The 25,188-nt window shown below is 36.7% G+C and overlaps 1 protein-coding gene across 4 annotated transcripts in view; it reads left to right on the forward strand.

The window, feature by feature from the left end:
- The window catches only part of scaper (S-phase cyclin A-associated protein in the ER), a 177,972-nt gene that overhangs the window by 26,025 nt on the left and 126,759 nt on the right, over positions 1-25,188 (forward strand). For 2 of the 4 annotated variants that reach the window (XM_051099424.1, XM_051099425.1), the window contains exons 7-19: positions 333-460; positions 1,485-1,726; positions 2,445-2,771; positions 7,540-7,707; positions 7,823-7,889; positions 8,265-8,382; positions 11,724-11,835; positions 12,187-12,327; positions 12,454-12,609; positions 14,673-14,815; positions 16,781-16,862; positions 18,042-18,194; positions 23,329-23,436. In XM_051099424.1, the coding sequence (XP_050955381.1) occupies positions 333-460; positions 1,485-1,726; positions 2,445-2,771; positions 7,540-7,707; positions 7,823-7,889; positions 8,265-8,382; positions 11,724-11,835; positions 12,187-12,327; positions 12,454-12,609; positions 14,673-14,815; positions 16,781-16,862; positions 18,042-18,194; positions 23,329-23,436 (1,945 nt within the window). The remainder of the gene's footprint in view (positions 1-332; positions 461-1,484; positions 1,727-2,444; positions 2,772-7,539; positions 7,708-7,822; positions 7,890-8,264; positions 8,383-11,723; positions 11,836-12,186; positions 12,328-12,453; positions 12,610-14,672; positions 14,816-16,780; positions 16,863-18,041; positions 18,195-23,328; positions 23,437-25,188) is intronic. The other 2 variants (XM_051099426.1, XM_051099427.1) reach the window with 1 other exon arrangement.

A 25,188-nucleotide genomic window follows, 5' to 3' on the forward strand; every position in this document is an offset into this window, starting at 1 on the left:
AATCCCGTAAGACATTTATTCATCTTCAGAACACAAATTAAGATATTTTTAATGAATTCCGAGAGCTTTCTGACCCTGCATAGACAGCAATGCAACGGACACATTCAAGACCCAAAGAAGGTAGTAAGGACATTGTTAATACTCCATGTGACATCAGTGGTTCAACCATAATTTTATGAAGCTACAAGAAGACTTTTTGTGCGCTAAGACACTTTAACAACTTTATTCAACAATTTCTGCTCTTCAAAAAAGTTTCATGATGCATACGTGTGGTGCTGCTGACGCAGGAGCCGGTATTCATTTTTGAGTGAACTTTGTTTGTGTGTTTACAGGGGGCCCCCACCAACTTTGGCTGTGGCCCGTCTCTCCCACACTGGACCAAGCTGGGCTGACCGAGTCAAGTGTTCCCAGTCCCTTCCTGTCCCCAGCCCAAGTGTCAACGTCCCTGCTGAAAAACCAGGTGAACAGATCTTCTCTATTGGCAGTTATTTGTTTTCAAAACCACTTGAATAAGCATTTTTGTGTTACAGTTGAAGTCAAAAGTTTACACACACCTTGCAGAGTCTGCAAAATGTTAATTATTTTACTTGAATACAAACTGCATGTTATTTTTTTAATTTAGTACTGACCTGGAATAAGAGATTTCACATAAAGACGTTTACATATAGTCCTCAAGAGAAAGTGTACATCCAGTCCATTCAAAAGTGTAGTTACAATTTATTCTTAATACTGTGTTGTTTCCTGAATGATCAACAGCTGTGTTTTTTTTTGTTTAGTGATAGTTGTTCATGAGTCCCTTGTTTGTCCTGAACTGCCTGCTGTTCTTCATAAAAAATCCTTCAGGTCCCACAAATTCTTCGTTTTTTTCAGCATTTTTGTGTATTTGAACCCTTTCCAACAATGACTGGAATTGATTTTGAGATCCATCTTTTCACACTGAGGACAACTGAGGGACTCACATGCAACTATTACAGAAGGTTCAAATGCTCACTGATGCTTCAGAAGGAAAAACGATGCATTAAGAGCCGGGGGTGAAAACCTTTGAAAAGAAAGAAGATGTGTACATTTTTCTTATTTGACCTAAATATTATATTTTTCTTCATTTCGTATTGTCCTTCAGAAGCTACAGAAGATACATGTTTTCCAGAAGACAAAATAAGTGAAATTTACCCTGGTTTTCGAATTCCAGCTCTGAATGCATTGGGTTTTTTTTTTTTTCTTCTGGAGTCCCTCAGTTGTCCTCAGTGTGAAAAGATGGATCTCAAAATCATACAGTCATTGTTGGAAAGGATTCAAATACACAAAAATGATGAAAGACCAAAGAATTTGTGGGACCTGAAGGATTAATTGTTGAGGACAAACAAGGGACTCATGAACAATTATTACTAAACAAAAAAACACAGCTGTGGATCATTCAGGTAACAACACAGTAAGAATCAAGTGTATGTAAACTTTGGACTTCAACTGTGTCCATCAATCCTTAGCAAAGAAAGATGCAGAGGGCTGGGAGACGGTGCAGCGCGGGCGTTCCATGAGGCCACGCTCCAACACCATGGTGGCCAAGGTAAGCCCCGTTCTGGCCCACGTAAGCCCCAAAGACGACAGCGACAAGGAGAACCAGCGCATCCAGCCCTCACCCCAGGAAAAATCTCAGGAGGTGAGGGAGCAAGAGCAACCCGCACCCCAAGAGCAGAGCCAAGAGACGGAAAAGACCCCCGTCATCGAGGTACTGATGTCAACCTGCCTCCCTTCATTAATTATTCAGGGCTCAGGCATAGATATGAAGACTCTGTAACATCAGAATGTTTTTGTTTGGTCACAATGTGTTCATAGATACACTGTCCAGACAGGGCAGTATCAAGTGTATCCAACCATCGATTTTGTACATGTTTATCAGATTTAATGAGGTTTATTAAATATTGACGATACAACGTCCTAGATTACATTTTGACAATGAAGCCAATAGTTCTGTTGCAAATCCTAGTAAGCTGCTAAGCTACCTACATCCTGCATAGGTTCAAAACAGCACCTTCTCTGAAATAGAATATGATTAGAAACTCATTTAAAGCATCTCTTACAAATATTAGTCTTTACCCAGCAAAATTAAGTTGCCTACTTTTTCACATCAAGAGCCTTGTCTTGAAATGCTGCCTCTGCAAGCTTACTAGGTTTTACAACAGAGAATGTAGTTGAGACAATAGTGTCTCAGAATGACTTGTTTGCATGTTTATGGTTTTTTATTGTACAGTTCTTGGTATGCTACATGATTGTTTTGAAATGCATGATATTGTGTAATTATTTAGCATGCTGTGTTTCTTTAGTTTGGTTTGTTTTCTTGCTGCTCTCATATTTGCCAAATGGTCTGTCATACAGATGCAGCAAGGAGTGCTGTGACATGCATGTTTGTGTTCATATGTGTATGCATCTGTGTGTATATTGCGCAGCCCCCGGCAGAAAATATTGAAGAGCCAGGGCAGAGTTTCAGCGCCCCCACTGAGGACCCGCCACCCCCCACCTCTGACCCCACGCCACCCCCTACCACTCCGCCTTTGCAGGCCCAGTGCCCGGAATTGGATTCCGATCCAGGTCCTCCTCCCGTAACCATTTCCCAACCAGAGGAGCCGGGTACTGGGCAAGCCAAGGTAGAGCAGGGGATGGAGGGGTCGGTGTGGAAGGTCGCAGCACCGTCGGCAAAAGCGGAGGCAGCCGTCTACGTTCCCCTGGCAGCGATGACGCTGGAGTGCATGCTGGACCCCACAGAACTTTCCACCGTGAGTGCTGAGAGACACAGGCCAGGGTCAGGACTGCCGCCTAAACAAAGTCAATCCCAAAAACCTCCAGGCGAGGCAGGATTACCCCCCTGCCTCCTCCCTTCTCTCAGCAAGTATATGTATGTGCGTGCTGACAGGGGTGAACTATTATCACTGAGAGTGGAGAACAGGAAGGCCTAGTGTTTACTGAGAGTTGCCACAGTTGTTCAAGTTTTTATTTTAGGCTTATCAAGTGTCTCCTGCACCAGTCAGACAACTTGACTGGTTTTTCCCCATGGGCTGTCATTGACCTTGACCTCCCTTCGAGCCTTGACCTCCCAAAATCTTGCTAGATCCAACAAAAGGACTGATCCCGGGGCATCTGCAGGTCTCTTACAGTCAGAGCCCTTCCAATCAATTATATTAGTGGTTCCAATTTTAAAAGTAACAGGTTTGGTGCCATTTCTTCTAGCTTCTAGCTTTGTTTTGCACAGAACAGGGCGGGATTGTTTATGGAAAAGGGGTGAGACAAATTTACAGATTCCAGATTAGTAAATAAGTCAAGTTTAGTCATGTAGCACTTATAAACATAGCAAGGCTTTCCAAAGTTTTGAACAAAGTAAAATAAAGTCTGTAAAACCAAATGAAATGGGCAATAAAACAAAAATAGAGTTAGTTTAAAATGCTAAAGAGTAAAGATGCGTTTTCAGCAGTGACAGAAAAAGCTTGATCTCTCTTAGTTTTTAAACGGGAACGAGAGACAGATAAAAGAGCCCTGTCAGAAGATCTTAAAAGTCTGGTAGATGACAGAGTAGTAAGAAGGTCTTTAAGTTATGATGGAGCTTGATCATTAAGAGCTTTAAAAACAACTAGATTTTAAACTGAATTCTAAAATGGACCGGGAGCCAATGAAGCGAAGCTAAAATTGGGGTGATGTGTTTGTTTTTTTTTTTTTTTTTTTTTTTTTGTTGTTTTTTTTTTGCCCCAGTCAACAGCCTTGCAGTTGCATTTTGTATTATCTGGAGGCGTGCAAGCGATGTCTGAGGAAGACCCAAATATAATGAATTACAGTAATATGAACATGAGGTAATAAAAGCATGAGTGACCTTCTCCGAATCTTAAAAAGACAAAAACGGTTTAAGTTTGGAAATAATCTGCAGTTGATAAAAGCTATTCTTAAAGGCATAGTTCTCCCAAAAATGAAAATTCTGTCATTAATTACTCACCCTCATGTCGTTCCGAACCGTAAGGCTCTTCAGAACACAAATAAAGATATTTTTGATGAAATCCGAGAGCTTTCTGACCCTGCATTGACAACGAGGGTCATATCATGTTCAAAGTCCCAAAGAGTACCAAGAACATCGACAAAATAGTCCATGTGACATGGTTCGACAATAATTTTTATGAAGCTACGAAAGATACTTTTTGTGCACAAAAAACCCTCACAAAACTCTTGATAATGGCAGAAGATGGTAACTCTGAGGAGAATTGTTGAATAAAGTTATTTTTGTGTTTTTTTTTTTTTTTTTTTGTTTTTTTTTGGTGCACAAAAATTCTTCTCGTAGCTTCGTAAAATTAGGGTTGAACCACTGATGTCACATGGATTATTTTGTTGATGTCCTTGGTACCTTTCTGGGTCCAGGATAACACCAAGGTTCCCAACATGGGAAGAAATTGAGGGGAAATAGTTGCCCATATACTTAATGAGACTAGGGGACCAGAAACAATTGTTGCTGATTTGTCCTCATTAAGTCAGAGAAAGATATGTGATAACCATTTCTTAATGTCCCAAAGACATTTCAACAGTGCTTGAATGAAATCACCAGTATTTAATGGCAGGTATCGCTGTGTATCATCAGCATATAAATGAAATGAAACATTGTGCTTTCTTGGACACACATAGAAATGAAAAAGAAGCAGGCCCAGAACAGAACCCTGAGGCTCTCCACTAATAATAGGAGCATGGGATAAAGAGAACTTACCTAAGACTACAGAAAAAGACCTGTCTTTAAAGCTGGGGTCACACTACAGAAGTTTAGGGATGAATTGTCCCAGATTTTCTCCTCCCGAGAATCTAAGAATCTTGTCAAGAATCTCGATTGGTTTCGATTTTCGGCACGGATTGTCTGGTAATGTGAGGTGTTTACAGATCGAACTTTGCACCTCCTGATCTGATTGCACACAAATCAGGGCCTCCCCATTCTAATCAAATGTGTTTGATATCTTGTATGTAATGCACCATGCTTTTCAAATCTTGTAGTGTGTGCATCTTTAAGATTTGAGGTAAGAAAATCTGCAAAGATTCTCCTGTGTGTGCTGCAAACAGATTTCATAATTGGTTAGGATTTTAAAACTCCTGTAGTCTGAGTTAGGCTTAAAATATGAGGTAAACCATCATAAGGCAGTACCCCTTATACCAATTAAGGGCCAGTTTTAATAACAGCTTACTGCAGCGCAAACCATCTTCTGCCATTAAAATAGTACTGAAAGGATTTACTAAAGATGCGCACTGAAGATTCCGCTATGTATCATCAGCATATAAATGACATTAAACATTGTGCCTACTAATAATATCCCCTAGTGGATGCATATATAAATTAAAAAGAAGCAGGCCCAGAATAGAGCCCTGAGGTACCCCACTAATAACAGAAGCAGAAGATAAAGAGAATTTATGTAACTTATGCCGGGCTCACACTACTGGAGTTTAAGGCTGATTTATCACAGATTTTCTCCTCCTGAGAATCTGAGAAAAAAATCTTGTCAGGAACCTTGGTCAGTTACAATTTTCGGCACGGATTATCTGGTAATGTGAGGCATTTACAGATCGAACTTTGCACCTTCCGATCTGATCGCACACTAATTGGGGCTGCCCCGGTCATATCAAATGTGTTTGATATTTGATATCTTGTAGTGTAAAAAGAAGCGGGCCCAGAATAGAGACCTGATGTACTCCACTAATAACAGAAGCAGAAGATAAAGAGAACTTATGTAACTCTATAGAAAAAGACCCATCTTTAAAGCCAGGCTCACACTACTGGAGTTTAAGACCAATTTATCACAGATTTTGTCCTCCTGAGAATCTAAGAAAAAAAAATTGTCAGAAACCTTGGTCGGTTCCGATGTTCGGCACGGATTATCTAGTAATGCGAGGCGTTTAAAGAATGAACTTTGCACCTACCGATCTGATCACATACTAATCAGGGCTGCCCCGATCATATTAAATGTGTTTGATATTGATATCTTGTAGTGTAAAAAGAAGCAGGCCCAGCATAGAGCCCTGAGGTACTCCACTAATAACAGGAGCAGAAGATAAAGAGAACTTGTGTAACTCTACAGAAAAAGACCTGTCTTTACAATGAGTTGAACTATCGTAAGGCAGTACCTCTGATATTGATTAAATGCTTTAAACACCAAATGATCTTCAGTATCAAAGGCAGCTGTAAGATCAATTAGAACACTTTTAGCAAGGCCAATTCTGTACTATGATAAGCAGCGAAACCAGATTTAAAAGGTTCTAATAATTTAGAATCCAAGATTAGAATCCAAGTACAATAATCAAATTTCTTTCCAGCACCCAACTAGCTGCAAAAAGTTCAAGACTATTGATTGGTTTAACTACTTGACCTACAAACGTAGGCCAAATGGCTTTTCTTTACACGGGATAGCTGTAGAACTGAGACGGCGGCTCCTGTTTTGGCATTCTGCTTGTCTCCTGTCTCGCCTTTATAAGAGAAACCTCCAAGGGGTTAATTAAGGCTAGACCCGCAGCATTTTCTGTGAGCTACCGGCTTCCATTACTCAACGGGTGTTGGCCTCTGTACAAAACCCAGTCTGAAACAATGGAGATGGATGAGGTTTAAACGCTCAGACGGGAGCACAATCTCAGCCGTGTCGGAATCCGGAATCGTTGCTTCCGAGGTCCAGACACCACCTCTCTGGGTGGGTCAGATAAGCCCTGCTCTGTTTAGACTCCAGATCTAAGACCAGCAGGCGTACTGTTGAGAGAAATCCACCTCTTATTATGCTCGTTAGCATGACGTTTGACACTGACCTCAGCGCAGCTCCGGGCGTCTCAGTCTTCTCCCACGGCCGTCTGAAATTGGCACTCGGCATACTGTTCACTCGTCAGCTTCTGAAAGCGGGGGTCAAGTGTTGTGGCCTCTGATGGCAGTGGGTAGGATACTTTTTCCAAAATATTTTGGCAATTTACCAGTCATCACGAGTCATGAAGACCCACAGGTGCACCCGTGGAAGGAATGTATGAGCAAAAATGTGCCCCTGAACAAATCCCCCTTTTGTTACCACCCTAAAATTGGGATAAACCTCTTCAGCCTACAGGTAATTATTCTCTAGAACGCTAGAGTCACTAAAACAATATAAAAACTTCCCATTTCCTCCCATCCTTACTGTGGTTGTGTGCTGCATGAATTCGTTATGCTTCCCCATGCGTGGTTTTTGTGATTGATTGCGTTTATGGCGTGTGCCTGTGTTTCATTTCATTTAATCTCAGTTCGGTTTCTTACAACATCTTTTGCATTTGTCAAGTTTTTGTGGTGCGCAGGCTTCCACCAAACATTTACAGTTTGGTTGCATTTCAGAAATCTGAGTCTAGCCTAATTTCAGATGAAGTGCTGAAATGATTGCACCATGTCCAAATTGAAGTTGCGCTGCCTGGGCATGTACTCAAAAGCCTGGTGTGGCTAACTTGGCTCTGTACGGCGCATTTTGTGCCTCTGTTTGGTGTGGTGACTTCAATGGCTGAGTTTGAGTGTTTTGTGCCTGTTGTCAGCCCCAATCCATGGCTGAAGTTTTGGCTAAGAAGGAAGAGCTGGCCGATCGCCTGGAAAAAGCTAACGAAGAGGCAATCGCGAGTGCCATCGCTGAGGAGGAACAACTGACACGGGAGATCCAAGCGGAAAACAACGAACTGGAGACTGACAACGAGAGCGACTTCTCGGTAAGTCAACAATTAACCCTAGTGGTTTATATGGCTGATGTAATTACAACAACATCAGTTTTCTCTGCTCTTTAATGTCTGAGTTTAACGTCATTTTTATTTTGCTCTCTCAAAGGCAAGTATCGGGAGTGGAAGTTGTGGCTTGAATTTAGACTGGAGCGAGATGCTAGCTGATTATGACGGTAATGATGCGAATAGCATCTGCATTGCTAACTATGTAAAAGTTTGTAAGTTAATTGTTTATTTAATGACAGAAAATGAAATATCCTAAATTGCTGGAATTAAATGAGTATTTATTTTACACAATATATTTCTGGAAAAATATGCTTTTTTTCTGTTTATGTAATATTGCAAGAGCTACTTTTTCTTGCTGTCATATTTTATTTTTTTGAAGAATACATGCTTTTATAGATTTTGCATAAATTGCATTTAATCAAATTACATAAAACACTTCACTCACAACACTGGATGCTGATGATTTCAAAATGACAAGCATGATATATCGGTCTAACACTTCTGGTAAATGTGTTATATTACATCACTTGCTTTTTTGACAGCTCGAGAGCCCTGGCGTCAGAGCACCTCCTGGGGTGACATGGTGGAGGAGGAGCCGTCTCGCCCGCCGGGTCATGGCATTCACATGCATGAGAAGCTGTCTTCTCCGTCACGCAAACGGTAACAGTCAGATGGTCGCATTTGCCACGGAATAATGTTACAGAATGTTTCTTCTGTTCTAAAAGCTCGCATATTTTTGGCTAAGAAAAGATTTTCTTTAAAATGGTAATATTACCAATTGAAGTGCAATTAATTGTAATGTTAAAACAATTTTCAAACACTTTCCCCATCTTCTATATAGGGAAAACAGTTAGTCCTGTTCCCAAACTTACACCATTGTGGCAGTGCTATTGTGTTCCACATCCAGAACAACAATTTACAGATAATGTACTCACTCCCTTGTCATCCAAGATGTTCATGTCTTTTTTTATTCAGTCATAAAGAAATTATGTTTTTTGAGGAAAAGATTTCAGGATTTTTCTCCATACAATGGACTGCTATGGTGCCCCCATTTTGAACTTCCAAAATGCAGTTTAAATGCAGCTTCAAACAATCCCAAATGCGGTTGAAAGAAGGGTCTTATCTAGCGTAACGATCGGTTATTTCAATAAAAAGAATATAATTTATATACTTTTTAATGCCAAATGCTCATCTTGACTCTGCCTGGACTGTTTTTGTTCCGGTTCATGACAGTTAGGGTATGTCAAAAAACTCCCATCTCTTGTTCTCCCTCAACTTCAAAATCGTCCTATATCACCGTTTTACCTTTTTTTGTTAAGGGTGTTTGATCTTCTTTGCATGTTCGCATTGCACAGACTGGGTCGGTACTTCTGCAGCGATGTAGGATGATTTTGAAATGATTTTTCAAGTTTTTGAGTTTTTTGACATACCCTAACTGAGTCAGAATACACAGAGTTCATGGAGAGAAAGGCAAGTGTTGTGATTAAAAAGTATTTAAATTGTATTTTTTAAGAAAAATAACTGATCGTTTTGCTAGATAAGACCTTTCTTCCTCGGCTGGGATCGTTTACAACTGCATTTGGGATCGTTTGAAGCCGAATTTAAACTTCATTTTGGAAGTTCAAAATCGGGGCACCATGTCAGTCCATTATATGAAGAAAAATATAGAAATGTTTTCCCTTAAAAAACGTAATTTCTTTACGACTGAAGAAAGAAAGACATGAACATCTTTGATGACAAGGGGGTGAGTACATTATATGTTAATCTTTGTTTTGGAAGTGGACTTCTCCTTTAAATAAAAAGTCTGCAATTCCATTGTGTGACACTACTGATGCAAAAATTAAACGTTTCAGTTTTTCAATACTGTGTTAATGAAAATAGACATTGTATAGAATTAAGTTTCTGCCACAGAATAAAAAAAACTATAAAAAGTTTGGAAAGGTTCATTTTTATGTCTGACCGTTCAGACGTTATTTCTCTTGATTGTGAGTTTGTTTTTTGTAAGTTACAAGATTTTAAACTGGAAAAAAGTCATAAATGAATAAATAAATAAAATTCTGAGATGTTAACTCAGAATTGTAATCAGTAGAGTAACTCTAAATAACTAAATGAAATAAACTCTTGGCTTCCATGGAATTGTGAATTATAAGTTTATATCTAACAGTTCTGACTTTTTGAGTTTTAAACTTTAAAAATGTAACCTTGCAATTTATTAAAAAAAAAATGTCCAAACAGTGGCATACATTCACTATTGTGAGAAATGAATTCAGAATTGTGACATGTTAACTCAGAACTCAGAAATTAAGTCAGCATTGTGAAAAATAAAGGCACTTTTACTTATTTATTATAATTTGGCTTCCATACAATTGTGATCTTGCACCTTATAATATTTCTTGGTGTTGATTAGGTTTTTTTTAATTACGAGATGTAAATTGAAATTCCAAGAAAAGTCAGAATTGCTGTAAATAAATAAATACAATTTTGAGACACTAACCCAGAATTGTGATCAATAAAGTAACTCTAAATAACCAAATAAACTCTTGACTTCTGTGGAATTATGAGTCTTGTAGTTCTGACATCTTTCTCTGAATTGAGATGTAAACTTGCAATTAAAAAAAAAAAAGTCCAAACCGTGCCATAAATTTGCTATTGTGAGGAACGAATTCAGAATTGTGATGTTAACACAGAAAGTCAGCATTGTGAAATATAAAGGCACTTATTTATTTATTTTAATTTTGTGACACAAACAGGCTTCCATACAATTGTGATCCTACACTTCATAATATTTCTTGATGTTGATTAGTGTTGTTTTTTTAATTACGAGATTTAAATTGAAATTCCTAGTAAGAAGTCAGACTTGCAAAATAAGATAATAATGGTCACATGTTAACTCAAAACTTGGAATTCCAAGAAATAAACTCTTGGCTTCCTTGGAATTATGAATCAAAAGTTTAAATCTTGCAGTTCTGACTTCTTTCTCTGAATTATGAGAGATAAAACTCGCAATTAAAAAAAAAAAAAAATGTCCGAACAGCGTCATAAATTCACTACTGTGAGGAAAGAAATCAGAATTCTTAGATGAAACTGAAGTCAGCATTGAGATAATTATTTATTTATTAATTTTACTTTTTTTTTCGTGGCAGAAGTAGGCTTCCATACAATTGTGATTCTACACCTCATAATATTTCTGTTGTTGTTCTGATGTTGATTAGTGTTTTTCTTTTTTCTAAATTATGAGATGTAAGCTGAAATTCCAAAGGTAAAAAATCAAATCCTTAGATGTTCATTTTTATTTATTTATTTATTTGTTTGTTTGTTTGTGATGCTACACCTCATATTTTTTCTTGTTGGTTATATTGTTCTCAGTCAAAAATGTAAAAACATTGTTCTTAGCGCTGTCAGTTTAAATTAATTTAGTGTATTATATTCAAAAATTATAATAAAATAAATAAAAAAGTATTATGCCTATTTTCATACATATTCAGTTTGATTTTGACATGCCATCAATTTTGAATTTTATATTGTAATTAGGGCTGTCAAATTGATTAATCGCAATTAATCCCATACAAAATAAAAGTTTGCCTAATATATGTGTGTGTACTGTGTAATTATTATGTATGTATAAATACAATCACGTTCATGTATATATTTAAGAAATATTTACAAGTATATGTATTTATTATATTTTTATATCATTTATATTATATATCAGTACAAATATTTTGTACATAAATAACATTTCTTTTAAATATATACATTGATTTGTGTGTATTTCTATATACGTAACAATTATACACAGTACACAAACTTATATTAGGCAAACTCAAACTTTTATGTATGTGATTAATCGTATGTAGTGTAAATGATCTTGATTTGACAGCATTTATTAGAGAATTTGAATTTGAATATAGTTTAATACTTAATACTTGATTGTGATTGATTAATCTGCATATCAAGTAAATCGATTAAAATGCATTGACAGTGCATTTTCACTGTTTCAGAACCATTGCAGAGTCGAAGAAGAAACATGAAGAGAAACAACTCAAAGCCCAGCAGCTCCGAGACAAACTGAGAGAGGAGAAGACCCACAAGCTGCAGAAACTTTTGGAAAGGGTATATTTTTCCCTTTAACACCTGTAGACACAGCTCATTTCGCCTCGGCCACAGGGGAAAATCCTATTCGCGCAGATGTTGAAAGAATCACTTAACAGCCATTTTAGTCGTTCGGGGTGATTCACTCCTGGTGAGACTCATAAATCCGATGCCGGTGACTCTGTAGAAAATGTTTGTTTTTATTCCGCTCCGTTCTTGTCAGAGGTTTGAGATCTAAGACAATTTTGAGTATTTATATATCCGCGCTTGAAGTGGACCACTAACATGTGTTATTCACACCCCTGACAAGTCTGACTTCTACAGACTGTTTTGCTGGGATTTGATCTTTTTGTGTGTCTCTTTATTTCTCAGGAGAAGGAGGTGAGGAAATGGAAAGAGGAGCTGTTGGATCAGAGGAGGAGGATGATGGAGGAAAAGCTGCTTCATGCCGAATTCAAGCGAGAGCTTCAACTCCAGGCCATCGTGAAGAAAGCACAGGAAGAGGAGGCGAAGGTCAGAAGTTTTCAACTTACGAGGATAAAACTCTGATGCCGTAGTGATATCAGTGTTTCTTTTTTTAAGCTTTTTTATTAGGGATGCTCTGTGCTTAGACTGTTTTTATGTTTATAATTTGTGTAGGTGAATGAGATTGCTTTTATCAACACTTTGGAAGCCCAGAACAAGAGACATGACGTTTTGGCAAAACTGAACGAATATGAACAACGACTTAATGAGTTGCAGGAGGAACGCCAGCGCAGACAGGAAGAAAAGCAAGCTAGGGATGAAGCTGTTCAGGTATAAAGCTTGCCTCTTTTTATGTTTGTTTAACCCTTTAACTCTCACTCCCTATCTTGAACATAGACATGAAAATGCACTTTCCAAAGTTACATTTTTATAATTCATGGACAAAAACATTTGTAATATGATTTTGATGTACAATTTCCATGGTAATGCAATGTCTGATTTTACAATGGTTTTCAAAGGATGAATTTTGAGATTTTAAGTTTTCAGTTGATATATAATTTCTTAAGACATCTATTGCGTGATAGGGAAAAAGGCAACGAAGAAAGTCTTTTGTGACAAAGGTCAGAACTCCTGTTATGATGTAGATTTTTAAGTTGCACTCTTTTCATAAATTAATCTATTACTTTTCCTACATAATTTGTAACACAAAAGAGTGGTAAAATATCTATTTAGGAGTTTTAGACCTTCCCAACGATATATTGTTTTATAGATTAGGATTTATTTGTAATATGGTGAAGTAAACTTAGGCGTCCCACGGAGGAGACGGTGACAGTTAAAGAGTTAAAGTGCTCCTATTATCCCTTTTCAAATATGACCTTTCATGCATTGTGTCATGTAGCTGTATGTGAACATAAACTTTCTGCAAAGTTGTGAAGTCGACAGTGCACGATAAATAGTTATTGTCTGTCAAAAAAAAGTGTCGGCTCACAGTCGCCTGAACGAGTCGTCAGGAATTCGAATCTTATTCTGTTACGGCCGTACGTCACGAAGTAACACATTTGCATAATGTCCGCCCACGTTTTACATCGCAAACAACTTGCCTGCCCACAAACACAGTAGAATTTCCATGTGGTTTACATCATGTCGAGAAAACGCTGTATCCTATGCTGTGAGGGTAAATTTGTTTAATATTCACTTCCAAAAGATAAATCTACAAAGATTGTATTTTCTATCGATCATTCAAAATACGTAGTTGTGTTATGTTGTGTAACAACCCTGTACATGTCTTGCTAACTGGCTAACTCAGGCTTCTGTAGCTCTGTTGTTTAGCTGTGGACCCACTGTAGTCAAAAAAATTGTGATTGCAGCTTGATTGATGTCTGTCTGTCTCATTAGTTGGAGTAATGATAAAGGATGGCGCACGATGCGGCTTTCACACCGAATACAGAAAGCGCTGTGCTATGAAACCCATTCATTTTAAGTGGTTGCGCCGCACGAGGATGGCTTGTTTCTGCGTCGACCAAAGCGCATGCGCAGCGGAGCGCACCATAGGTGTGTAAGCTGTGCACACCGCGCTCAAAGTTCAAATGAGTTGAACTTTTGCCGCTGCGCTCTGAAGGGCTGCACTGAACCCAGTGGCCAGCGCAGCTTGTCTGCGTTCAGTGTGAAAGCCGCTTAATGCATTATACAATATTGAAGTTTACAACGTAGAGGTGTGCCCAGTTCGCTTACATAAGCAAATTGCGAGCACTTTCCAAGGTAGGCAGTGCTAAATTGTCTATCAGCCACTTCAACCGTTTCATCGTCAGACCCCGGTTCGAATTGGTAAGGTAAAATCTAAGCCATCTTTTCTATGTATTGACAAGTATCCAGGGCTGTCATTCAGTTATGGGAGTAGGCGTTTAGTTTTCTGACACGCGCTGTAAGCGGTAGACCAATCATAAAGGACTGCGCCATCTGACCAATCACAGCAGCGAGGTCCCACAGAAAGGAGGGGTTTAGAGAGACTGATTCTTCGAAATGCTTCGCACGAGTCATTTAGGAATCATTTAGAAATGAAAACTAAAGTGTTTTTTGACCTTGCATACATGTGAACCTGTTTTAGGAGACTCATAAAACAGTATTAGAGTGACAATGACGTACAGCCGTAACAGAAAAAGATTTGAATTCCTGACGACTCGTTCAGGCGATTGTGAGCCGACTTTTTTTTATTTTATTTATTTTTTTATTATAGACAATAACTTTATGTGCACTGTCGGCGTCACAACTTTGCAGATAGTTTATGTTCACATACAGCTACATGACACACTGTATGAAAGGTCATATTTGAAAAGGCATAATAGGAGCACTTTAATGTGCTAAATGTGTGATTATGTAATTATTATATTTTTCAGGAGCGTAAGAGGGCCTTGGAGGCAGAGCGGCAGGCGCGGGTGGAGGAGCTTCTGATGAAGAGACGAGAACAAGAAGCCAGAATTGAGCAACAACGGCAGGAAAAGGAGAGGGCGAGGGAAGACGCAGCTCGGGAGAGAGCCAGGTCAGCATCGCGTCCTGCCAAACAGACCAGAATCCTGATTCAGCTAAACACAAGGACAGAAAGGACCAGTGCAAAGGACTCAAGGGGATTTAGGATTTGAGAAACTGCCTGATTTGGGGAATGTTTTGTGTAATGCTTATCCAAAATAATGGCGTCAGTATAATTTTTTTTTTTTTTTTTAAGAGTTAAAGGGATAGTTCATCCAAAATGAAAATTCTGTCATTAATTACTCACCCCATGTTGTTCCAAACTTTTAAGATTTTCGTTCATCTTCAGAACACAAATTAAGATATAATCTGAGAGCTTTCTGACCCTACATGGACCGCAACAAAACTAACACGTTCAAGACCCAGAAAGGTAGTGTTAAAATAGTCCATGTGACGTCAGTGGTTTAACCGTAATATAATCTTAATTTCTTTTCTTCCATGTCAGTCTTGGACGCATGTTCACAAGAGTATCACAACGCAGACTGACTGACTGAAAACTGACAAGGAAGAGAAGAAATTGTTGAATGAAGTCGTTTTCTTTGCGTGCAAAAAGTATTCTCATAGCTTCTTAAAATCACGGTTGAACCACTGATGTCACGTGAACCATTTTAACGATGTTCTTACTATCTTTCAGGTTTGGAACGACATGAGGGTGAGTAATTATTGACAGAATTTTTATTTTTGGGTGAACTATCCCCTTATTACTTTTATTCAGGAAAGGGGCATTACATTTATGTTTCAGAAGATTTCTATCTCAAATAAGAGCTATTTTTTTTTTTTTTAAACTTGCTCTTGAAAGAAGAATCATGAAAGAATCCTAAGAACAATCTTGGAAAAACAAATTGTCAAAAATATGATCTGTTTTCAATGTTGATGATAATAAGAAATGTTTCTTAAGCAGCAAATCAGCACAATCACACACTGAAGACTGGAAGCTGAAAATACACCAATGACATAACAGAATGAAATTGCATTTTATAATATATTAAAATAAAAAAAATGTTAATTTGTAATAATATTCCTATTTTTACTGCGTTTGGATCAAATAAGTGCAGCCTTAAGGTCATTGCACACTGAGTCCGAAATTTTCGTATGCGTTTTTTCGTATTCGTCATTCTAAAAATTTGTCATGCACAGAAACATTGCACACTGAGTCCGATGCGTATTAATTCATCCGTTGCGAAAAAATTTGCAAAACAATACAGAATGGAATCTTCAAGCAGTGAGGATGATTTTATTGTCCACTCTCTTGGGTCCGTCCAATTATAAGATATAGAGAGGAAGGAGAGAATACTTTTTGTGCGCACCTCCATAAGGAGCTGCGGGATTATCCCCGGCAATTTAAAGTTTACTTTAGGATGTCACTAACAATGATGCTTTGCTAGCTTTACTGGAACCACATATTATAAAGACCACCACTAATTTCTCTGTGCTCAGTGTGCAAGGACCTTTACAGTGCTTTGTGCTGTGAGTCGAAGTGGATGAACTTGTCAGACGCAATTCTGGAGTTTGGCGTTCGCTTGTACGGTTGCTCTGAACTGTCAAACACCTCTCAAAATGCATGCTTCAGATGTGAAAAAAATCCGAATTTTTTTTATGACGGATGAAAGTTTCAGAGGCAGACACAACGTGATGTTATATTTATTTTTTAACATACAAAAATTTCGGAAGGAAATTTCGGACCTTTAGTGAGCATAAGTGACAAAATTATTAAAAAAAATTACAGACCCTGATGTATTAAATGGTACTGTATGTTGTTTCTTGCATTAGAACCACATTATAAACTGTAACAGGAAAATTTAGCTAAACAAGACTTAAATAACCATAAAACCTTGAATCTAAAAAGTCATGTAAACCTTTTAAAGATTGAATACTTTAAGGTCTGTATGGGTTAGATGTGGTTTGTTGTTTTATGTTCTATTTACATATTTTTTTATTTTATTTTTTTTTCTTTTTCCCTTTGTTGTACACTCCACAGGGACCGTGAGGAGCGTTTGGCTGCTCTTAGTGCAGCTCAACAGGAAGCCATGGAAGAACTACAGAAGAAAATCCAAATGAAGGTAAACTCATTTCTGACACCATTTTTAATGCCTTTTTCAAAAATTCCTGTTCTATGGACAAACTGCTATAATGGAGTGTCAAAGGAATAGTTCACCCAAAAATTTAATTTACTAATGATTAACTCACCCTCAAGCCATGTCTGTCTTCTTTTAGAGATCGAAGTTATTTTTAAAAATGTTCTGGCTTTTCCAAGCTTTATAATGGCAGTGAATGGGTGTTGAGATTTTGAAGTCCAATAAATTGCATCCATCCCTCATAAAAAAATACTCCACATGGCTCCGGGGGTTAATAAAGGCCTTCTGAAGTGAATCAATGCATTTCAGTAAGAAAAATATCCGTAACTAAAACTTTATGATCTCTAGATTCTGGTAACTGTCGCACTCACTGACGTAGGATGTAGGCATATATAAGCCAAGAGGAGCCTGGTTTTCCTTTGCTGTAAACAAAACTTGGTACTCCCGAGACTAGCATATTCTCACCAGAGCTTATGCTGTGCCTACGTTCTACGTCATCCACTGGAACACCGCTCTCTCGTGAACGTGCATACGGCAGTTAGCAGAAGCTAGAGATTACGGTTTATAAAGTTTTAAGTATGGATATTTTTATTACACAAACACATCGATTCACTTCAGAAGGCCTTTATTAACCCCCTGGAGCCATGTGGAGTGATTTTTATGATGGACTTTTTTGGACTTCAAAATCCCAACACCCATTCATTGCCACTATAAATCTTGGCGGAGCCAGAACATTTTTTTTAACTCCAATTGTATTTGTCTGGAAGAAAGTCGTATACACCTACAGTAGGATGGTTTGAGGGTGAGTAAATCATGAGGTAATTTTCATTTTTGGGTTAACTATTCCTTTCATTTCATTAAAAACGTCATTTTTTTTTTCACTGATGAAAGTTTTATTGACAAAAGCTATGATGATCCTTTTGGCCTTTTCATAAATGAATACAAATTGTATTGTGTGTTGTAATGCTTGTTCAAACCCTTAAATATCATTCATATTACTAGATTAATATGTTTTTGCCAGGAATATGTAATAAGTTTGGAAATTTGTGAAAAATGCTTACTTAATGTATTACAATTTAACTAAATATGTTAGATTTTAGACGGTAGATTTACTTGATTAAAACTACAGCAAAAGTAAAACAGAATTCGCTGTCAAAATTTTAGCATGACGAGAGCAGCCGTAGACACATGGAGCAGATCGAGCAGAGGAAAGAAAAGGCCGCGGAGCTGAGCAGCGGAAGACACGCCAACACCGACTACGCCCCCAAACTCACCCCTTATGAACGGAAGAAGCAGTGCTCACTCTGTAATGTTGTGGTAGGTACTCCGTTATAAGATTTTTAGGGTTGTAGGCAACTAGGAATACTGTCCCAAACCAAGATTAGGAACATTTGAGCCGATCAAGACGTGTGCAAAGATTCCTGCAAGGATGCACAGTCCGTCTTTGCTGCTTTGCCAGGCAGAGTACATAAAATCACAGACTACAAGGTGATTCAGAGGAGTTTCATAGAGAATGCATGTAAATGAGAATTTAACTGCATTAATTAAACATGAACTCTGGGCGGAGATTAATAGCTGGGCGTGATTATGCTTTTCAAGCGACAGGCAACAAATCTTTGAGTGGCCGCATTTATCTCTGACGCGCCCTGCTTTTACTGCAACTGGGGCCAGACACCTTGGAGCTTCAAACTGACATCAGATTAAGCGCTGGGGAGAATGAAATCTTGTTAAAAATGTCAGATGACCTTGGCCAGGCTCTGACACCAGAGATCATCTTTAGGTCAGCGGGAAGCACTCTAGTTAATGACATTATACACAGACTGTCCTGTGTGGGCTCGACTCCAGGACTCAAAGGAGACAAACAACACAAGCATTCAGATACTGTTGTCCTCACCTGCTATAGAAACAAAACTTTACTACTTTTCGGTTTAATTCTAGTGCGGATTTTTCACTTTAGGTCAGTTTGGAACACAAAAAAGATTGAAAAATTCAAGTTGCATAGATTTTCAAATTTCGTTGATTGTCCTTTTTGGGACTTTAGAGCCCTTTACTTCAACAATATGAAGGTGAGTAAATAATTTTTGGGAGTGCTATACCTTTAACTGTCTTGAGTCAGTACTCAATAGTGATCACCTTTTTTGTGAACCTAACAAGTTCATCGGTTATTAGAAACGTTCACCCAAACATAAAAATGGTCATCATTAATTCATCCTCATGTAGTTTAAAACCTGTATGACTTTCATGTGTGGAACACAAAAGTAGATGTTGTTTTTGATGGTGGTGAGAGTTCAAGATCAAACCCACAACCTTCTCGTTTACTGAATAAAGTTCACCCCAAAATAAAAATTCTGTCATCATTTACTATTTCATTTCTGTCATTATTTGCTCATCCTTATGTAACCTGTATGATGACTTGATGGTGGTAAGAGTTCAAGGTCAGCCCTTAATAGGGTTTAACCCCACAACCATATCGGTTATTGGAAAAGTTCACCCAAAAATAAACATTCTGTCATTATTTACTCATCCATAAGTAATCTGTATAACTTTCATGTGTATAATTCGAAAGTTGATGTTTTGATGGTGGTGAGAGTTCAAGATCAGCCCTTATGGGGATTGAACCCCACAATCTTATTGTTTATTGGAAAAGTCCAAAAAAGGGTTATAATGTGTATAACTTTCATGTGTGTAACACAAAAATAGGTGTTTTGATGGTAAGAGTTCAAGATCAGGCCTTCTGAGATTTGAACCCTGCAACCTGAGCTGTTATTGGAAAAGTTCACCCAAAAATAAAAATGGTCATCATTTACTCATTATCCTGTAGTTTAAAACCTGTATGACTTTCATGTGGAACACAAAAGTTTTTTTTTTTTTTTTTTTTTTTTTTTTAATGGTGGTGAGAGTTCTAGATCAGCCTTTATTAGATTTGAACCCCACACCCTTATATGTTATTGGAAAAATTCACCCAGAAATAAAATTTCTGTGATCATTTACTTATCCTTATGTAATCTGTCTGACTTTCATGTGTGGAGCACAAAAGTAGATGTTTTTGATGGTAGTGATAGTTCAAGATCAGCCCTTATAGGGTTTGAACCCACAACCTTATTGGTTTTTGGACAAATTCACCCCAAATAAAAATTGTCATTACTGTTTACATTCTGTCATTATTTACTCATCCTTATGTAATCTGTGTGACCTGATGGTGGTGAGAGTTCAAGATCAGCCCTTAATGGGGTTTGAAGACCACAACCTTACTGAAAAAGTTCACCCAAAAGTAAAAATGGTCATCATTTACTTATCCTTATGTAGTTTAAAACCTATATAACTTTTGTGTATGGAACACAAAAGTAGATGTTTTGATGGTGGTGACGGCTTAATATCAGCCCTTGTTGGGTTTGAACCCCACAACCTTATCAGTTATTGGAAAAGTTCACCCGAAAATAAAAATTGTCATTTACTCATTCTTATGTAATCTGTATGACTTTCATGGGTTGAACGCAGAATGAAACATTTTTGATGGTGGTGAGAGTTCAAGATCAGCCCTTATGGGGTTTGAACCCCACAAACCTTATTGATTTATTGAAACACAAAAGTGGATGTTTTTGATGGTGGTGACGGTTCAAGATTAAGGTATTTGAACCCCACAACCTTAACAGTTAATAGAAAAGTTCACCCAAAAGTAAAAATTGTCATCATTTACTCATCCTCATGTAGTTTAAAACCTGTGTGACTTTCATGTGTGGAACACAAAAGTAGATGTTTTGATGGTGGTGAGAATTTAAGATTAGACCTTATGGGGTTTAAACCCCACCTTATCGGTTATTGAAAAAGCTCATACGAAAAAATATACTCATCCTTATGTAATCTGTATGACTTTCATGGGTTGAATGCAAAATGAAAAATTTTGATGACCTATATGATTCATGTATGGAACACAAAACAAGATGTTTTGATGGTGGTAAGAGTCAAGGACCCACATTTGGTTGAATGCAAAATGAAAAAATTTTGATAGTGGTGAGAGTCCAAGATCAGCCCTTATGGGGTTTGGACCCACAACCTTATCCGTTATTGGACAAATTCACCCAAAAATCATTTACTTATCCTCATGTAGTTTAAAACCTGTATGACTCATGTGTGGAACACAAAGGGAGATATTTTGATGGTAGTGAAAGTTTAAGTTTAGCCCTTATGGGGTTTGAACCCCACAACCATATCAGTTATTGGAAAAGTTCACCCCAAAATAAAACGTCTGTCATCGTTTACTCATCCTCATGTCATCTGTATGACTTTCATATGTAAACACAAAAGGAGGTGTTTTGATGGTGGTGTGTTCAGGATCCATCCTTATGTGGTTTGGACCCCACAACCTTATAGGTTATTGAAAAAGCTCATCTGAAAACAAAATGCTGTCATTTACTCATCCTTGTGTAATCTGTATGACTTTCATGGGTTGAATGCAAAATGAAAAATTTTTGATGGTGGTGAGAGTTCAAGATCAGGCCTTATGGGGTTTGGACCCCACAACCTTATCTGTTATTGGAAAAGTTCACCCAAAAGTAAAAAAAAATGGCCATCATTTACTTATCCTTGTATGGTTTAAAACCTATACGACTAATGTATGGAACACAAAACGAGATGTTTTGATGGTGGTGAGAGTTCAGGACACCCCCCCTTTAGTGGTTTTGAACCCAACAACCTTATTGGTTACTGGAAAAGTTCTCCCAAAAAATAAAAATGGTCATCATTAGCTTATCCTCATGTAGTTTAAAATCCGTATGCCTTTCATGTGTGGAGCATGAAAGTAGATGTTTTTGATGGTGGTGAGAGTTCAAAATCAGCACTTATGAGCCCAAACCCCACAACCTTATAGGTTATTGAAAAAGCTCATCTAAAAACAAAATGCTGTCATTCACTCATCCTTATGTAATCTGTATGACTTTCATGGGTTGAATGCAAAATGAAAAATTTTTGATGGTGGTGAGAGTTCAAGATCAGCCCTTATGGGGTTTGGACCCCACAACCTTATCTGTCATTGGAAAAGTTCACCCAAAAGAAAAAAAAAATGGCCATCATTTACTTATCCTTGTATGGTTTAAAACCTATACGACTAATGTATGGAACACAAAACGAGATGTTTTGATGATGGTGAGAGTTCAGGACACCCCCCCCCACCCCCTTTAGTGGTTTTGAACCCAACAACCTTATTGGTTACTGGAAAAGTTCACCCAAAAAATAAAAATGGTCATCATTAACTTATACTCATGTAGTTTAAAATCTATATGCCTTTCATGTAAGTAGATGTTTTTGATGGTGGTGAGAGTTCAAGATCAGCCCTTATGGGTCTTGGACCCCACAACCTTATCCGTTATTGGACAAATTCACCCAAAAATCATTTACTTATCCTCATGTAGTTTAAAACCTGTATGACCTGTACCTGTATGTATGGAACACAAAGGGAGATATTTTGATGGTAGTGAAAGTTTAAGTTTAGCCCTTATGAGGTTTGAACCCCACAACCATATCAGTTATTGGAAAAGTTCACCCCAAAATAAAACGTCTGTCATCATTTACTCATCCTCATGTCATCTGTATGACTTTCATATGTAAACACAAAACAAGATGTTTTGATGGCGTTGTGTTCAGGATCCATCCTTATGTGGTTTGGACCCCACAACCTTATTGGTTATTGGACAAATTTACCAAAAAGTAAAAAAAATGGCCATCATATGTAGTTTAAAACCTGACTCGTGTGGAACACAAAAGGAGATGTTTTGATGGTAGTGAAAGTTTAAGTTTAGCCCTTATGGGGTTTGAACCCCACAACCATATCAGTTATTGGAAAAGTTCACCCCCCCAAAAATTGTCATTTATTCATCCTCTTGTAACTTTAATGCTGGAACACAAAAGGAGATGGTAGTGATAGTTTAAGATCAGCCCTTATGGGGTTTAAACTGTCAAGCTTTTGCTTACCAGATCTTTTAAGCTAGCCCAGTTTCTCATAATGAACAGAACCATTACATTAATAATAGAGACATTCAATAGAAATGGAGTCTCATATGCTTTCACATGACCTCTTGAGTTTTCAGGACAGGTGAGCTGCCCTACAAACTCAAGAGGTGACATTCGAGCTGGTGAAAACAGTGCCTGAGGCACCGATACATTCAGAAGTGAGCTGTCAAAGCTCTGTGGTCATTTTAGTTATCAGTTATTCACCAGTGTTTTCTGATTTTCTGCCTCTTATGAGAGGTGTCTGTCAGCTCTGCAGATGTCCGTCAGGATCAAGGGATCATATTTAGCTTTAAAGGGTTGGAACATATGTCTTGATACCTGAGAACTGTCAGGCCGTGAATGATGCCGAAACGCATTGTGCGGTGGATTGGTATTTTTCAGACCTACGGCTTTATATTTGGCGAATTGCCTCACATGATCTCCGACCTCTGTGTTTGTGTTGCAGATCACCTCTGAGGTCCACCTGTTCAGTCACATTAAGGGAAAGAGGCACCAGCAGGCAGTGCGGGACAGCAGCAGCATTCAAGGACGGGAGCTGTCCGACGAGGAGGTGGTGAGTCTCCCCCACAAAAAAACGAAACAAAAAAAAAACAGAAGCAGCCAAGGTCTCCCATAGTCTTTAGTGAAAAGTTTTGATAGCAGTTCTAATGAAATATATAAATTAGATGTACTATTAAATGTTATATAAATATTAAATGTGTGACTAATTTGAAAAATATATAAAAGGCCAAATTGAGTTGATTTAAAAAATTAAAATCTAAACAAATTAAAGTAACATACAAAATATTTAATGTTTAGTACTTTTTAATATTTAACCATTTTTTATTTATTATTTATATATTTATATAAACATACATTTTTTTTATATTTATATTTAATTTATTTATTGCAATTTTTATTTCAATTTGCCTCAAGTAAATCCAATTTTAAACACACACACACACATTTGTTTGCTTTTATTGTATATATTTTATTATAATTCTGGATTGAGTGTGCTTATTTTTTTAAAGTGTTTTTTTAATGTAAAAAAAATAAGTTATTATAAATTATATACATACTATCATTATAAACTTTTTTTTATTTTATTATTGGGTTTTCATTATTTTTTTCAATTATTATAAATGATACAATTGTCTGTTAAGTATTTTTTTTTTATTATAACTGATACATACAATTATTATGAATTGTTTTATTTTATTTTAGATCTTTCTTTTTTTCATTTTAAGTATATTTTTAGTATAAGATAATAAATGTATTAAAAATTATTATAAATTATACATATAATTATTATTTGTTTGATGTTATTTTTATTTTTTAAATTAAATAATAAATTATTATAACATTGTTTGATTTTATTATAGTTTTTTTTCAATTTTTATAAATGAAACATACATTTTTAAGTATTTATATATATATAATACACTCAATTATTATAAAATTGTTTGATTTTATTGTAGATTTTATTTTCCAAATTGTCAGTATTTTTTCCAATTATTATAAATGATACATTTTTAAAGTATTTTTTAAATAAAAACAAATAAATAAATTATAATAAACTATACATAGTTATTATAACATTGTTTGATTTTATTGTAGATTTGTCATTATTTGTTTTTTCCAAAATGTCAGTATATATATTTTTCAATTATTACAAATGATACATACAATTTTAAAAGTATTTTTAAATACAAAAATAATAAATTATTAAAAATTATGCATACAATTAATATACAATTGTTTGATTTTATTGTAGATTTTACATTATTTTTATTTAAGTGTTTTTAAAATACAAAATAATAAATACAATAAATTGTACATGCAATTATTATAAAATTTTTTTTTTTTTTATTGTAGATTTTATTATGTATTTTTTTTTTTTCCAAAATGTCTCTATTTTCTTTTTATTTTTTAGAATTAATACAGATGATACATACAGTTACATACAAAATATAACATTTCATTCTGATTTTATATACAAATATGAATTATTAAATTTATTATTCATTATATTTACTGAAAAGCTTAAAACATTACTTGAATATGTGGAGGTACCTCACTTAAATAATTTCACTCTTGCCCATGTTTCTCACACAAACAGTGCGCAAACACTTCATTCAAGTTCATTTTTATGGGATACGTTTCATTTTATGATTTTGCCCATCATTTTTCATACCCATAAGGGTTGAGAGCATCAACACCAACTTTCCCATATTTTCCCCAGTTTGTGGGACCGTAAAAGGCTACAACCGAATCAACGCTAATAGTGTTTGTGTATAAGGCGCGGGGTGAGATCACCCAGCCTTGT

The sequence above is a fragment of the Labeo rohita genome, chromosome 25, assembly GCF_022985175.1.
Source record: "Labeo rohita strain BAU-BD-2019 chromosome 25, IGBB_LRoh.1.0, whole genome shotgun sequence".
Taxonomy (NCBI): domain Eukaryota; kingdom Metazoa; phylum Chordata; class Actinopteri; order Cypriniformes; family Cyprinidae; genus Labeo; species Labeo rohita.